Source organism: Marmota monax, unplaced genomic scaffold (assembly GCF_021218885.2).
Source record: "Marmota monax isolate L192 unplaced genomic scaffold, Marmota_monax_Labrador192_F-V1.1 WCK01_AAM20220418_F8-fsc00012, whole genome shotgun sequence".
In the NCBI taxonomy this organism is placed as follows: Eukaryota; Metazoa; Chordata; class Mammalia; order Rodentia; family Sciuridae; genus Marmota; species Marmota monax.
Genome location: NW_026695227.1, coordinates 21,568,575 through 21,587,132, shown reverse-complemented (window position 1 = coordinate 21,587,132; position 18,558 = coordinate 21,568,575). Strand labels below are relative to the sequence as shown.

Sequence of the window (18,558 nt, the reverse complement as noted above, 5' to 3'; positions counted from 1 at the left end):
ATAAAGTTCACCACACAATGAAGAAAGTCAGAAACCATGAACAGAATATCCAAGAATTATAGTACAGCATCAAAAGACCAAATCTAAGAGTTATTGGGATAGGGGAAAGCACAGAGTTTCAAACCAAAGGAATGCACAATCTCTTCAACGAGATAATATTAGAAAATTTCCCAATATGAAGAACAAATTGGAAAACTGCATACAAGAGGCTTACAGGACACCAAATGTACAAAATTACAATAGATCTACACGAAGGCACATTATAATGAAAATACCTAGCATACAGAATAAGGATAGAATCTTAAAAAGCCACAAGAGAGAGAAATAAGGTCACATATAGGGGGAGACTAATTCGTACCTCAGCAGATTTTTCAATCCAGACCCTCAATGCCAGGAGATCGTGAAACAACATATACCAAGCTCTGAAAGAAAATGGATGCCAATCAAGAATCTTATATCCAGAAAAACTAAGTTTTAGATTTGATGATGAAATAAAATCCTTCCATGATGAACATAAGTTAAAAGAATTTACAACTAGAAAGCCTGCACTATAGAACATCCTCAGCAAAATATTCCAAGAAGAGTAAATGAAAAACAATGATGTAAATCAGCAGAGGGAGGGATTACACTAAAAGAAAATCTAATCAGAGGAAAAACCAAGTCACATTAAATACCAAAAATAAACAAATATGGCTGGGAATACAAATCATGTCTCAATAATAACCCTGAATGTTAATGGCCTAATAAAATAAAAACACCAATAAAAACACATAGACTAGCAGTTTGGATCCAATAAAAAAAAAAAAAGACCCAACAATATGTTGCCTCCAAGAGACTCATTTCATAGGAAAAGACACCCACAGACTGAAGGTGAAACATGGTATTAGCACCAAAACAGACTGGTAGACCAATGGTACAGAATAGAGGACACAGAATAGACTAACCCACAAAACTACAATTATGTTAGACAAAGGTGCCAAGAACATGCATTGGAGAAAAATAGCCTCTTCAACAAATGGTGCTGGGAAAACTGGAAATTCCTATGAAAGAAATTGATATTAAACCCCTGTCTCTCACCATGCACAAAACTCAACTCAAAATAGATTAAGGATTTAGGAATAAAATTAGAGACCCTGTGTCTAATAGAAGAAAAAGTAGGCCCTAATCTCCATCATGTGGGATTATGCCCCATTTCCTTCATAAGACTCCTTTGGTGTAAGAATTAAAATCAAGAATCAATAAATGGGATGGACTCAAACTGAAAAGTTTCTTCTCAGACAAAGAAACAATCTATAAGGTGAATAGGCAGCCTATATCTTGGGAGCAAATATTTACCCCTCACACATCAGACAGAGCACTAATCTCAAGGGTATGTAAAGAATTCAAAAAGTTAAACACCAAAAAAACAAATAACTCAATCAATAAATGGGCCAAGGACCTGATCAGACACTTCTCAGAAGATGATATACAATCAATCAACAAACATATAAAAAAAGTTCATCATTGCTCGCAATTAGAGAAATGCAAATCAAAACCACTCTAAGATATCATCTCACTCCAGTCAGAATAGCAGCTATTATGAAGAAAAACAACAATAAGTGTTGACGAGGATGTGGGGAAAAAGGTACACTCAGACACTGCTAGTGGGACAGCAATTTGGAGCAGCCAATATTGAAAGCAGCATAGAGATTTCTTGGAAAATTGGGAATGGAACCACCACTTGATCCAGCTGTCCCTCTATTCAGCCTATACCCAAAGGACTTAAAAACAGCATGCTACAGGGACATAGCCACATCAATGTTTATAGTAACACAATTCACAATAGCTAAACTGTGGAGCCAACCTAGATGCCCTTCAATAGATGAATGGATTAAAAAATATGGCATATATGCACAATGGAATATTACTCAGCAATAAAAGAGAATAAAATCATGGCATGTGCAGGTAAGTGGATGGAGTTAGAGAAGATAATGCTAAGTGAAGTTAGCCAATCCCCCCCAAAAAAGAAAACAAATGCCAAATGTTTTCTTTGATATAAGGAGGCTGATTCATAGTGGGATAGGGAGAGGGAGCATGGAAGGAATAGATGAACTCTAGATAGGGCAGAAGGGTGGGAGGGGAAGGGAGGAGGCAAGGGGTTAGAAATGATGGTTGAATGTGATGATCATTACTATCCAAATCACATGTATGAAGACACAAATTGGTGTGAATATACTTTTATACAACCAAAGATATGAAAAATTGTGCTCTATATGTGTAAAAAGAATTGTAATGCATTCTGCTGTCATATATAAATTAAAAAAAGAAAATGGATGTCAACCAAGAATACTATACCCAACAAAATAAAGCTTCAAAACTGACAATGAAATAAAAACCTTCAATGATAAACAAAAGCCTGCATTGCAAAACATACCTAATAAAATATTTCATTAAGAAATGAAGAATAAAAGTGAAAACCAGTAAAGGCAGGACCTACACTAGAAGATAATCAATCAAAGGAAAAACTATTTCAAATTTAAAAACAGAAATAAATCAAAATTTCAGGAAATAAAAATCATTTCTCAATAATAACATTGACTATAAATGGCCTAAACTCAACAATCAAAAGACACAGACTAACAATTGGCTCAAAAAAAAAAAAAACTCAACAATATGTAGTGTCCATGAGACTCAACTCATAGGCAAAGACACCCACAGACTGAAGGTGAAAGGATTGAAAAAACTGATTATTCACATGAATCTCATAAATAAGCAAGGGTTTCTATACTCATATCAGATAAAGTTGACATCAAGCCAAAGTTAATCAGAAGGGACAAAGAAAGACATTTTTAAGGGAACTATACATCAACAAGACATAATAACTGAAAATATTTATGCCCCAAACAATGGAGCATCTACATACAACAAACAAATCTTTCTCAATTCAAGTTCAGGAATTAAATAGAGAAGAACACAATAATACTGGGTGACTTTAACAAAACCCCCTCACCACTGTATAGATCCTCCAAACAAAAACTAAATAAAGAAGTTATAGAATTAAAAAATACAAATAATAATTTAGACTTCACAGACATATAGAATATTTCATCCATCAGGACTGAATACACTTTCTTCTTGGCAGACCATGGATACTTCTCTAAAATAGATAATATCTCAGGCCACAAAGCAACTCTTGCAAATACAAAAAACAGAGATAGTACCTTGCATTTTATCAGATCATAATAGAATGAAATTAGAAATCAATGATAAAATAAAGAGTAGAAGCTACTTTAACACCTGAAGACTAAATAACACACTATTGAATTACTTATAAATAGCAGAAGAAATCAGGGATGAAATAAAAAAAATAGTTAGAGGTAAATGAGAATAGCAGCACAACATATCAAAAATATCTGGGAGACTATGAAGACACTGCTAAGAGGAAAGTTCATTGGACTGAGCTCATTTATTAAAAGAATAGAAAGTCAACAAATAATTAATCTAACATTACATCTCAAAGCCCTAGAAAAAGAAGAATAAATCAACACCAAAATCAATAGAAGACAGAAAATCATTAAATCAGAGTGAAAGTCAATGAAGAAAACAAAAGAAACAATCCAAAAATGGATAAAACAAAAAGTTGATTCTTTGGAAAAATAAATAAAATTGGTGAACCCTTAGCCAAGCTAATAAAGAAAAAGAGAAAACTCCAATTACCAAAATTAATAATGAAATGAAAATGGAAATATCACAACAGACACTACTAAAATACAGATGATAATCAGAACCTATTTTGAAAATTTATTCTATAATTTAATAGAAAATCTTGAAGACAGCAATAAATGTCTAGAGACATATGATTTCCAAATTGCATCATGAGTACCTAGAAAATTTAAACAGGTCAATTACAAGCAATGAAATTGAAGACACCATTAAAAGCCTATCAAGAAAGAAAAGCCCAAGACCAGATGGATTCTCAGCCATGTTCTACCAGAACTTCAAAGAATTAACACCAATTCATGTCAAATGATTTCATGAAATAGAAAAGGAGAGAATCCTTCCAAACTCATTTTATGCAGCTAGTATCACCCTGATACCAAAACCAGACAAGGACATATCAGGAAAGAAAACTTCAGACCAATATCCCTGATGAACATAAATGCAAAAATTTTCAATTAAATTGTGGCAAATTGCATACAAAAACATATTAAAAAGACACTACACCATGATCAAGTGGAGTTCATCCCAGGGATGCAAGGTTGGCTCAACATACAGAAATCAATAAACCTAATTCATCACATTATTAGACATAAAGACAAGAATCACATGATCATCTCAATAGATGCAGAAAAAGCATCTGACAAAATTCAGCATCTATTCCTATTCAAAACACTAGAAAAACTAGGGATAGTAGAAACATACCTCAATACCTTAAAAGCTATATATGCTAAACCCCAGAGCAACATCACTCTCAGTGGAGAAAAAATTGAAAGCATTCCCTCTAAAAATTGGAACAAAACACTTTCACCACTTCCAGGAAACATAGTCCTTGAAACTCTAGGCAAAGCAGTTACAAGAAAGAAATTAAAGGGATACAAACAGGAAAAGAAGAGATCTAATTATCCCTATTTGCTGATGACATGAATCTATATTTAAAAGACACAAAAAACTCCACCAGAAAATTGCTAGACTTAAAAATGAATTCAGCATAGTATCAGGATATAAAATTAACTCCCATAAATCAATTGCATTCCTATACACAGTGATGAATCAACTGAAAGAGAAATTAGGAAAACTACCCATTCAAAATTGCCTCCAAAAAAATTGGAGAATCAAGCTGACAAAAGAGGTGAAAGACCTCTATAATGAAAATTACAGAACACTAAAGAAAGAAATTGGAGAAGACCTTAGAAGATGGAAAGATCTCCCATGTACTTGGATAGGCAGAATTAATATTGGCAAAATGGCCATAAATACAAAGTGCTATATAGATTTAATACAATTCCTATTAAAATTCCAATGATGTTGTTCATAGAAATAGAAAAAACAGTCATGAAATTCATTGGGAAAAATAAGAGGCCAAAGCAATCCTCAACAAAAAAGTGAAGCTTCACAATACCAGAACTTAAATTATACTACAGAGCTATAGTAACAAACAACGAATGGCATGTGTTTGGCACCAAACCAAACATGAAGACCAATGGTACAGAATAGAAGATATAGAGACAAACCCCCATAAATATAGTGATCTCATATCACCATAAACATACACTGGAGAAAGACAGCCTCTTCAACAAATGGTGTTGGGAAAACTGGATATCCACATGGAGCAGATTGAAATTGAACCCTGATCTCTCACTCTTCCCAAAACACAAAGTGGATCATGGACCTGGGCACTAGACCAGAGACCCTGCAACTGCTAGAAGAAAATGTAGGCCCAATTCTCCATCATGTCAGCTTAGGAACCAACTTCCTCAACAAGACTCCTAAAGTGCAAAAAATAAAATCAAGAATCAATAAATGGGATGTTATCAAACTAAAAAACTTCTTCAAAGCAAAGAAACAATGAAAAACATTCTGTAGAGATCCTACAGAATGGGAGAAAAATCTTTGCCACCTGTATATCATACAGAGCATGTATCTCTAGTATATATTAAAAACTCAAAAACTTAACACCAAGAAAACAAACAACCCAATATATAAATAGGCAAGGCAACTGCACAGACACTTCACTGAAAAAGAAATACAAATGCTCAAAAAATTATGAAAAAAAATGTTCAATATCTCTAGCAATTAGAGATTGCTACTCAGATTCCAATTCACTCTAATCAGAATGGCCATTATCAAGAATAAAAGTAACAATAAATGTTGGCGAGGATATGGGGGAAAAGATTCAATCATACATTGTTAGTGGGACTGCAAATTGGTGCAACTACTCTATAAAAAGTATGGGGATTCCTCAGAAAACTTGGAATAGAACCACCATTTGACCCACTAATCTCACTCCTCAACATATACCAAAGGGAGTTAAAAATCAGCAAACTACAGTGATGCAGCCACATTAATGTTTACAGCAGCTCAATTTACAATAGTGAAGCTATAGAACCAATCTACATGCCCTTCAACAATGAATGAATAAAGAAAATTTGGTATATGTATACCATGAAATATTATTCAGCCATAAAGAAGAATAAAACTATGGTATCTGCCAGTAAGTGCATAGAACTGGAGAATATCATGCTAAGCCAATTCCAAAAAACCAAAGTCAGAATGTTCTCTCTGATATGTGGTTGCTAACACACAATAAGGGGATGGGGGAGGAAATAACAGAAGTTCATTGAATTAAACAAAGGAGAGTGAAAGGAAAGGAGGAAGAATGGGAATAGGACAGACAGTAGAATGAACTGGACATAACTTTCCTATGTTCATATATGAATACACAACCAGTGTAACTCCACATCATATACAATCACAAGAATGGGATTCTAAGTTATACTCCATGAATGTACAATATAACAAAATACATTCTACTGTCATTTATATCTAAACAGAACAAATTTTAAAATTTTTTAAAAAGAGGTACCCTTCTGATTACTAGGGACTGGAATGCTGAGGTCAGGGTAGAAGTGTAGAAGAGGGTGAATGGATATGGTAAATGCACAATGTATGTATGTATGGAAATATCACAGGGAATTCCACTAAAATATAAATTAATATGTATTCATAATTATAGTAATTGAAAACAGGTGTTATTCTTACACTTTAAGGGAAGTATCATAGTTTTCAATTTTTTGGAAAATATTTTTATTATGCTGGGTATAGTATATAGATCTTCACACATGCTAGGTAAGCATTCTACCACTGAGGCACACAAGTCAAAACATCCTTCTCTCTGAAGACACAGGATCACAGAAAGACACTTAACCAACAGCAAGTTGCTCTTAGGTTAATATCATTAGCTCATGCTTTTCTTTTTAATCCAGTCATACCTCTCCACAGCCATCCACTTCTTCATCAAACCTCGCACAGATTTACTGACTGATTTGGGTCTATATTTTCTTATAAAGTTGTCATGTCACATAAAACATTTTAAATATATCTGTATTAATTTGTTAATCTGTCATTTACTTGACAGATAGTGATTTGTCTATCATGTAGAAGACAGACATAACATGGCTGCGGCCTCAGCCATGACATGTCTGGGCCTCAGCCATGAACCTTGTGATAGAAAGGAAAATATTTTTCCTTGCCTAAAAAACAGGCAATAAAAGTAAATACATTCAATTTACAGTAAGAAGTTTTATTCCCAAGTTCATACATAACATTCCTTTTAAAAGTATAAATAAATGTACTTGTGCAAGTTGTCATTCATGGAGGGAGGAAGAAAAATTGGAGACAAAGTAAATGAAGAGATACTTCTATTCTGATTGATTTATATCCCTCTTTGAATTGTCTTATTTTTAAGCTCCCATTTTAACACTCACTTAAAACATTAAATACCAGATATATATTTGTTCCTTGAGAGAGAGAAAAATAATCTGATTATCTTTTTGTTTAATTGAAGAGCAGGAGAAAACAGACATTATTTTGAAATAGCATTCCAGGAATGTGTAAGAAGTAATTCAATCTTTTGAGACAGGAAACCAGTCATTCAGGGAAAAATCTTCCCTACTACTCTTTTAAAACAAATTCTCTAAATGTAAAAGATGGTAAACATATTTATTATTCCTTGCTTTCTAGCTAAACTCTGGTAACTATCTGCCTAGAAAAAAATAATGTAATAATTACAACAAATTCACTATAGTAATTAAAACTATCACTAATAAATTAATGTTATATAACACATATACAACCTAAATATAAAAATAAATGGATTAAGCAACAAAGATTTTAAACAATGTTCATTAAGATCTTGTTACTATTCTAATTTAAAGAGCACCTAAGTTTTAAATTAATTTGCCACATGCTTTGAGTTCTAAAATTGCAAATTAATTAGAAAGCCAAAAATTATTATGGTCACATTAAGGTTTAAACAAAACGCTACTGGAAAGACTTACCAGGTGTTTTCTTCTTACAAGATATCTGATTTACCATATATAGGTTAAGGAGGTCTAAACTGGCAGTGGAATTTTTTGCAGGGGACAAAACTCCCAGTAATTTCATTTTTGATTTTAACCTGTTCCTTTCAAAGTATTCCTAAAATAATTTAAAATGTTAAAAATTAATGCATCAACCAGTTAATTTAAGGCAGAACCATAAGTCATAAATGCACTAATGGTATTAAATCATTGACTTGATATTTGTATATTTTTGTGACACCACCTTTATATGTCTACATATGAATTAAAATCAATTATAATAACTTGTAACTTGCTTTAAAACTCTAAATTTCACAGCATTTAATAAAGTTTCTCTTGGATTTTTTAATTAGTTTTTTATTATAACATATGATATTTTAAAATGGAATTTTTTTAAAAAAGTATTCCCAGGTATCAAAAGATTAAAAATTATCTATATGCATAATATAATGAAAACATCTGGCCAGGTACAATGACATACGCCTGTAATCCCAGCAGTTTGGGAGGCTGAAGCTGAAGGATCACGAATTCAAAGCCAGCCTCAGTAACTTAGCAAGGCCCTAAGCAACTCAGTGAGACCCTGTCTCTACATAAAATTGAAAAAAAAGGGCTGAGGATGTGGTTCAGTGGTTAAATGCCCCTGGGTTCAATCCCTGGTACAAAAAACAAACAAACAAACAAACAAAAAATCCAACAGGTTAAAAACCTGTTCTTCTACAAAGTATGCTATCCTATAAATATAAAAATGCCTTAAAGGTATGTTGCAGCTAAGTGTCATTAAAAGTCAGCAGAAATGAGAAGGAAGAAAACTATGTAAAAAATATCTGCAATCAATGCCAATTTAGTTCACTGTACTATCCCTCCTTTATTCCTAAAAGGTTGCTTTAAAAAAAAAAAAAGATCTGCACATAATTATCATTCTTCATTCAGCTTTTATTTTCTTCCTGCTTGAACTATAATTATTCTTCCTTTTTTTTTCAAATTACGTCTTTAATTGACCAAATTCAAAAACACTTGATTTGTGTAATATTAACTGAGCAAATATTATGTGCTAGACACTGTAACAAATTGTCTTTAAACATTTTCTATTCCATTAAATAATTCATAATACAATACCATAACTTCCTTAACATGTGAGTAGTTAGAAGGAAAAAGTCTAAGACAGGAAAAATTTTAACATAAGAGTCATATTTCCAAATAATTATATATCATATTTTCAAGAGGGTAAGGCTCATTCACATTAACTTCTTGGAATACTGTCAATTACAACCAACTTTAAAGGTTTTAAAAAACTTGTAAAAACTATAAAAGACTTGCCAACTATCAAACATAATAGTAAATGTTCTCTTATACAAAATATATCATAGATAAAGGGTATGCATACATATTTCATTTGAGTAATGTACAACCCTAAATTTGACTAAAATGTCTTTTAAATGATCATAGTATAATTCAGTAATAAAATAGTAGAAACCTTAGGATGAAAATATTTCTGTCCTTAAAAAAACTGCTGGGCATTGTAGCACACACACACACACATAATCCTAGCAGCTCAGGAGGCTGAGGCAGGAGGATTGCAATTTCCAAGCCATCCCCAACAATTTAGTGAGATCCTGGCTCAAAATAAAAAAATAAATAAATAAAGAGGGTTGGAAATGTGGCTCAGTGGTTTAGAGTCCCTGGATTCTATCACTGGACCAAAAAAAAAAAATTACCTATCAATGCTAGATCTTATACTTGATGGTGTACTGGAATTAAGAATATTATTTCTTGAGGCACTGTATTTTATGATAGATGAAATCATAGGAATCAGAGACACAATTGCAACTGAGTATGACAGGGGATGATATAAAATACTGTGGAAGGTTAATGTAATGGGGGAGGATGGGCAGATGGAGGGCAGGAGGACTAGGATTTTTTTAGGAAATGATTTCTAAGATAGATGCATGAGTCAGAGTTAGCCAAAGGGAGTAGAAATTAAAGGTTCCAAGAATAAGGGGAAACTACAAAGACTGTCTGCAAAGTGAGTAGCCTTGATTCCAGGAAACATCCCAAGAGAGGTTTATCCCTGCTCAAGCTATCATACTACCCATAATCTCTGTTCCTAGAAAGGACAAGAGTATGTCACTGATTTACCTGATATGACCAGGCTCAATTTTTCTATCAAGTCTCACTTGGTAGAAAAAAACTAGGAAACAATCTGAATAAGAAAACTTTCAGAAAATCATAAATCAAATTTTAACTTAAAGCCATTAAAAAAGGAATAACCAGAGAGGCAGAAATAAAATCCAGAGAATGAGTCAAAGAAAGCATGGGATAAGTTTGTTTAAAAATAAAGGAAATGGCAGGCTACATTGGAAATATCATATTAAAGTAAGTTGGACTGAAAAACATTCTTTTGATTCAACAATAGAAGGTTCATTGTTGACATTAACAAGAATTGTACAGTGCAGCAGACTGAGAACTAAATGTGAAGTGAGAGTGAAGGGCCACAGAAGAAAAGGGAAAGGATCCAAAGAGGGCAACTATGCTGCCTTCACTGTCATTCCTTTTCATTTAAATTTTACTACCTTTGACATATTAGTACACTAGGTTTTTGTTCCTTTGTTTTTGCTCCTTTGGATTTTTTGTGAAAGGAATCTTTTTGCTTGTCTTCTTCGGTGAGTGGTTCTTTTGCTCAACATTATGTCCTTGAGATTGATCTACCTAATTACATGAAGTCGATACATACCATTACTTGAATATACCACAATCTGTTTGATAATTCTACTACTAACGGGTGTTTAGGTTATTCCCCTCTCTTATTCCTCTCTCTAGATGCACTTCTTTTTTCTCCTTCTTGTTTCTTTTTGTTTGCTATTTTAACAATAAAAGTGACCCAAACAATCTTATACATTATCTCTAAGTACACATGTATAAGAGTTTCTTTCAGACATATACCACTCAGTACATACATGCTCAACTTTATAACACAATCAGTAAAATAAAAAAGGACAAGTTAAAGCATGACAAAGGACAAGAGACCATTATAGTACTTTAGGCAGTAAATGATGATGTGAATTATAGTGCTAACACTATAATAGTGAGAAGAGGTCAGACTTGAAATATATTTTAGAACTAGAAGGACATAAATAATCAACAATAATCTTTAAATCTCTGTCTGAGAAAAAGTATTTAAACAAACTATCTACAAGGATGAAGACTAAAGAAAGATGATTGATTTGATTCACTTAGGTGAATTTATTAATAGTAGAAAATGTTTCAGAAGGTCACGATTCACATAAGGATAAGACAAGTAAAAATATATCTTCCTCACCTTTTGTTTTCTCCTCTCTTGCTTGATCAGAACCCTGGTTCTAAAAATGGAAGCAAGACAGAAGATACAGTGATTAAAGAAATGACTTTAAAGACAATTGCCACCAGGTGTGGTGGTGCATGCATGTAATTCCAGCAGCTTGAGAGGCTGAGGCACGAGGATAATGAATTCAAAGCTAGCATCAGCAAAAGCAAAGCACTAAGCAACTCGGTGAGATCCTGTCTCTACACACTTTATGTATCTAATAAAAATGATCCATGCCATCAGATATAACTTTCCTATGTTCACATACAAATATATGACCAGTGAAACTCCATATCATGTACAACCATGAGCATGGAATCCTAATAAGTTACACTCCATGTATGTATAGTATGTCAAACTGCACTCTACTGTCATGTTATCTTAAAAGAATAAAAAATGATTCATACCAAAAAATTTGCACATAATCCAAAAAATTTGCCAGTGAATCATCAAGTCATTTGCATTCTACATTGACTATTACAATATTATGCAGCCAATTTACCAAAATTAAATTTTAAAAGGTTACTTTGATCTTATGCAAATGCTCTCCAACATATTTTACTACATGGGAAAGCACTCTAAAACATATATCTGATTATCACTTAAGAATAGAACTTCCATAGAATGGTCCGAATTTAGTTTTCAACTCTTGTTTTTTGGTTATCCACTTCATGAACTCATTCCCAAAGTAAAATCTATATATAGTACTCTTTTCCATGTTAAGATACTTTCTTCATCATATATTCATATTTAAAACTTTCAATACTTTCAAGACTCCATTCATATACCAATCTATTAATGAAATCTATCTGTACTTTATAAAATAACTTTTATTAGAGTTTCTCTAATTTTTGTCTTAATATTTGAAAGATCAGAGACTTAGTGGTAGGAAGAAGGGTGAGAATAAGGATAATCCTTTTTAAACTAATGACTATTTTATCCTGGAAAAAATTTTATTTTTTACAGTACTGGAACTTGAACCCAATGGTACTCTACCATTGGTTACAGTCACAGGACTTTTATTTTTTTATTTTGAGACAGTCTTAAGTTGCAGAGACTGTCCCCTTATGATACTTCTGCCTCAGCTTCCCAAGTATCTGGGATTATAGGTGTGTACCATGACACCCAGCCTGGAAAGTGGATTTTTAAAGAAATACATTACAATCATCTTGTTCAATGAAAGTCTGAATGAACAATATTAGCTATCATTATAGCTATGTACTTTAAAGAAAATCTGGAGGTTTTTTTCATAGAACACTCCACAAGTAATTCATTCTGTATAGTAGGAATATAAATATTTGTTATTCTTTGCTAAGGAAAAAATGAGAGAAGTGTAAAGGGTTAAGGGAAGGAAAATTAGAAAAAAGGGGGAGGGGAGAAAGAAAAAAAGAGAGATGGAAGGGAACCATACTGACAACAGAATTGTGAACTTCTGACCTTTGATAATCTTTCTAGTAAGAAAACATTTAAAAGAAAATGTTGGGCTGGGGTTATGGCTCAGTGGTAGAACATTTCCCTAGCATGTGTGAGGAACTGGAGTCAATTCTCAGCACTGCATATAAGTGAATAAAATAAAGATTCATCAACATCTTTAAAAAATAAAATGCTAAAAAAATCCTTAAAAAATCCAAGATATGGAGTCAACCTGGGTACCCATCAATAGATGAATTGGTTAAATAAAAAAAGTGGTGTATGCATACATTCAGCCATTAAAAGGAACATAATCATGTTATTTTTAGGAAAATAGATGGCATTGAAAGTTATCATGTTAAGGAAAATAAGACAGACACAGAAATACAAGTATCACATTTTGTCTCTCATATGTGGAAACTAAAAAGAAGATGTCTTAAAATAAAAGTCAGACTATTAAAGAAAGGAAAAGGCAGGATGCCTGGGGGAAGGGGGGGGCATATATAGTAAGACAGTAGTAGTAAGGCAGGTATATATGAACAAAGCATGATATATACATGTATGGAAATATTGCAGTGAAACTCATTAATCTGTATAATTAATATGAATCAATAATTATAATAAAAATTTTAAAACAATAAGAAATTTGCCAAAGAATTGTTATAAACAGAACTAAACCATAAATTTTCATGGTGCATACAGGCAGTATTGAAGCTACATCAGAAATTAAATACTATAGGTGTTATATAAATACTGTACATTATCTGTCTTAAATTGCTCTTTTGTTTTTTTCGTGTGTGGTTTTACTTTTTTTTAGTTCCCTGATTAGTTTATATTCCTAGGGGCATGATGCCATGCAAAAGAAACTGTTTCAGAATGTTAACATCTTATAATAATATGTTCAGCAAATAAAATTAGAAAATATAAAGAAAATTAAAAGAGCAATAAATAACTAGCAGATGAAAAATATTCTATGCTTTGAACTACAGTGTAATTAATATTAAACTAAAACATCAACATCTAACAGTATTAGTTAGGGGACTAATTAAGATTCAAGACAGTTATTAGCCTAGAAAACGTACTTGGCAGGTTTATCTGATGTGTTAGGAATAGTAATGATAAATGTCAAAATGCTATGGCTTTTAAATACTTTTCTCTTACAAGATAAAAGTTTTAAAAGATGTATGAATTACAAGAGGAAAGATATTGAGGGGAAAAAATTGTAAAGCCAATAAAGCAGAAATCTATATAATACTCAGAAGAGAGAACCTAATTAAAACAAGTTCTCAGAGACTTGTTAAATCAAAAAAAACTGAATATATTCATAGTTCTATTAGGAATGTTTCTAAAATTTGGAAATATTCATGGACTATTATACACACTTTCATCAAATTTAATTAACTAATATTTAGATGCAACCTGGCTTCTCATTTTATAGCTAAAATCTTGGTAAGTTTTCCACACAAACATTCCTGGTAGTCTTACAGATAATAAGATTTTAATAAGCAACATTATAAATATAAAAAATAATAATTTCCTACAAACATACTTTATGTAAACCTGAAAGAAATCAGGGTAGGCAATGAACGTAGATCATCCTAAGGCTTATGGTTAAGTTTCAAGAACAGTAAGTCTCAGTTGTTCCTATTTAACAGATGTTTCTCACAGACAGAATTCTATGTATTGAACTATTAAAATATTAATATTTCTATTATTGAACTATTAAAATATTAATATTATATTGTCAAATCTCTAAAATATTCTATAGGAAAGCAATTTTAAAAAATGTTTATAAAAATTAAAATTACATATACAGATAACAATATGTCTAGATATCTACATATATTTCTTTTTTTTTTTAATTTTTATTGCTGGTTGTTCAAAACATTACATAGTTCTTGATATATCATATTTCACACTTTGATTCAAGTGGGTTATGAACTCCCATTTTTACCCCGTATACAGATTGCAGAATCACATCAGTTACACATACATTGATTTACATATTGCCATACTAGTGTCTGTTGTATTCTGCTGCCTTTCCTATCCTCTACTATCCCCTCTCCCATCCCCTCCCCTCTTCTCTGTCTACCCCCTCTACTGTCATTCATTTCTCCCCCTTGTATTATTTTTCCCTTTCCCCCCACTTCCTCTTGTATGTAATTTTGTATAACCCTGAGGGTCTCCTTCCATTTCCATGCAATTTCCCTTCTCTCTCCCTTTCCCTCCCACCTCTCATCCCTGTTTAATGTTAATCTTCTTCTCATGCTCTTCGACCCTACTCTGTTCTTAGTTACTCTCCTTATATCAAAGAAGACATTTGGCATTTGTTTTTTAGGGATTGGCTAGCTTCACTTAGCATAATCTGCCCTAATGCCATCCATTTCCCTGCAAATTCTATGATTTTGTCATTTTTTAATGCAGAGTAATACTCCAGTATCTCTGTATCTGTAGATATCTCTATAGAGATACATAAAGAGCTATCTCAACAGATAAAGCACTCGCACTCGTGCTCTCGCTCTCTCTCTCTCTCTATCTCCAGGAACATTAAAATAAAAATTTCTTTTTTTATTAGTTCCTTTTAGTTATATATAATATTATGATTCATTTTGACATAATTATACAAGTATGGAATATAATTTGCTATACTTCAGTCCCCAATATTTCCCTTTTCCCTCCCTGTTCTCCTTGTTCTCTTCTGTCTACTCTACTGGTCTTTCTGCTATTCCTGTATAGTTTTGTTTTTGTTTTTGTTGTTTCAATTAGTGCTTTGTGGATGTACATTCACTGTGATATACTCATATGTATACACAGGAAAGTTAGGTCAGAGTCCACAATTCTTCCCTTTTTCTGTTCCTCCTCCCTCACCCTCAATCCCCTTTCTCTACACCTCTGAGTTTTCATATAAAATATTTTAGAGGTTTGACAGCATAAAACTAATATTTTAATACTTGAATCTCAGTGAAGTATTTAATCTTTCCTATTTACATGGAATCTCCCCCCCACACACACACTATTCTTTATTTTTCTCCCTTATTTTGCTGCAGCTCATATATATATATATATATATATATATATATATATATTTTTTTTTTTTAAATCAACCTTTAACTTTCTGGGCTCATTTCACTTTTCATGATGGTCTCCAGTTTCATCCATTTACCAGAAAATGTCATAATTTTATTCTTCTTTTTTGGATGAGTAATACTCCTTTGGGTGGAAGTAACACATTTTCTTTATCCATTCATCTGTTGGTGGGTACCTAGGTTAGTTTCATAGCTTGGTTATTGTGAATAGTGCTGCTATAAACATTGATGTGGTTGTACTCCTGTAGTATATTGATTTTAGACCTTTGAATATATATGAAGGAGTAGGTTAGCTGGGTCATATGGTGGTTCCATTCCTAATATTTTGAGAAATCTTCAGACCGCTTTCAAGAATGGTTGAACCACTGCAGTCCCATCAACAGTGTATGAGTGTACCTTTTACTTAATATCCTCACAACACAAAATATTCTTTATTTCAACTGTCAGAAGGCTAAACAAAAAAACATGAGCAGGAAAATTATTTCTTGAATTCATGTAATTAATTACTTAAGCTAAATTTGTCTCTAATACTTTGTTACTAATGGTTTTCAGAAGAAAGTGCTTTTTCAATATGAATTTATTATACTTAAATTCTCCTCACAAAACTTTCCACAGTAGTCTTTAAAATTATATTTGGTTAAAAACTTAAAATTATTAAACACTCAATCAACAATTCTACATGAACCATATTATTTTTACTTGAGAAAATGCTCTCCTTATAGTTGCTGAAGTACCTGGTAAGGTCAGAGCAAATTTTGCCAAATGGAAAACAGTGTCAATTTTATTTTTAATTTTTTTAAACTGATAGAAAAAAAACATAAGAATATATTTACAGGATACCATGTGATGTGTTGATACATGTATATATTATATATGTTTAAATCATGTTAAACATAGCCATCTCCTCATTTATCATTTCTTTATGGTAAAAAAATTAAAAATAATTTCTTATAGTTTTTTGACATTTAAAATATATAATTATTATCTATAGTCACCCTACTGTGCAACAGCACACCAGAACCTTTTATAAACATAACTTAACACTCATTGATAACCTTTCCCACCTCCTACTTTGTTTTCATTTAGCCAAAACATTTTCACATGTACATCTTTTCTAAACCATTTAAAGTAACTTCCTTATTTCTAAAGACAAAATTAACAAATAAATATGTTTTAAATATTTCTTCAAATTTAGATGGTATAAAACTGAGATTTTCCAATTTAATTCATATTAAATTGAATATGTGAAATATAAAATTAACCAATTAAAAATATGTATTTAGTTTTCTAACAGTCACAATATTTCAATACAGAATCTGAATTCCAAAAATAAAGTTTCAAAATTACATTTTGTACAGGATAAACCTTTAAAATTTTATTTTCTAAAAGCTTCAAACACTGAAATATTTGGTCATTCCAATTATACAGTACTCTGAATAAATACTCCCACTAGTTTTTTTAAAAAAATTGCCATCAAAATTTAGATGACTTGTTTATCAAAATATTTAATAACTACATAGGACCCACAGATTGATATATAAAGTAATTCTTCAGACTCAAACATGTGACATCTAATAAAAGTAACCAAAGAAAGTTAACAATAAAATACCAAAGCATTCTTTTTTTTATACAGCATCAATTTTGTCTCAAAAATAATGTAGTTCAATTTATTATACTGTATATATAAAATAACTTGGAACTTTTGACAACTGCCGCTTCTATTGGATAAAATATCTTGCTTCTTTGGCTTCAGCTATGTAATTAATATATGTAAACCCAAATAATTCAAAGTATATCTCAGTTACACAGGTTGAATAATTGAGTAAGAACCCTGTTTTACTCATAAAGCTATGATCCATCAAATTTATATTCATATTATGATTCAGGAATCATTTTATCTTTATCTTTTATCCTTATCATTTATGTTTATGGAATTCACTTTATGAAACTTTATGCAATTCATAATTGTATTCATAATAATATCAGATGTATTATCTTTGACAAAATGAGCTTCTAAGAATTTCTCTTTGATTCATGAATTAAATGAAATAATTATTGGAATTATTTTCTATGTGGTATCTGGTGACACTCATGGAAAACTGGCATCATTCGACTGCTTATGAAGTTCTGCTAGTAAATTTACACATTTATAGTCATTACTTGCCTTTTTGAATACACACAAGAAAATTTTAAATTAAGAAGTCATTCAATCTAAATGAAAAGTCATATTTCACAGAGTACTAGGTAAATGCACATTTTGCAGCTAAATGTTAAGTTAATGTCTACTGGTATCTCCTCAAAATAATTACTAAATTGGAAAGCAAATACTGATATTTTTTTCAGTACATTTATGTCTTCAGATTTTTATGTGGTCATCAATACAACTATGGGGGATGCTGGATATTGATAAACATTTTGTGCACAAGTTATAGGTTCACTGATTTCCTTGAAAAGTGAAATATCCATGCTTACTATTTCACTAAGCATTAAGTTTTCCTTTATTTGAGCTCCCTGTTGCCAAAAAAAATTGTTACAAAAGCATTATCAAACAGATGATAAAACAGTTGTTGACAAAGCTATTCTAGCAATAGCATTCTTTCAATTCAATAACATGCTTTCTGACAGGACTAGCTTGTATATTTCACATATATTTCATTAACTCCTA

General features: G+C 31.7%; 1 protein-coding gene across 7 annotated transcripts in view; it reads right to left on the bottom strand.

Annotated features, from left to right (window-relative positions):
- CUNH12orf40 (chromosome unknown C12orf40 homolog) overlaps positions 1–18,558 on the bottom strand; it is a 74,305-nt gene that overhangs the window by 44,944 nt on the left and 10,803 nt on the right. For 4 of the 7 annotated variants that reach the window (XM_058576315.1, XM_058576316.1, XM_058576320.1 and 1 more), the window contains exon 2: positions 11,374–11,413. Coding sequence is in view for 3 of the 7 variants with exons in the window: in XM_058576313.1 (XP_058432296.1) it covers positions 8,037–8,175; positions 11,374–11,413 (179 nt within the window). In the remaining 4 variants the exon portion in view is untranslated. Of the gene's footprint in view, positions 1–8,036; positions 8,176–11,373; positions 11,414–18,558 lie in introns of all 7 variants that reach the window. The other 3 variants (XM_058576313.1, XM_058576314.1, XM_058576317.1) reach the window with 1 other exon arrangement.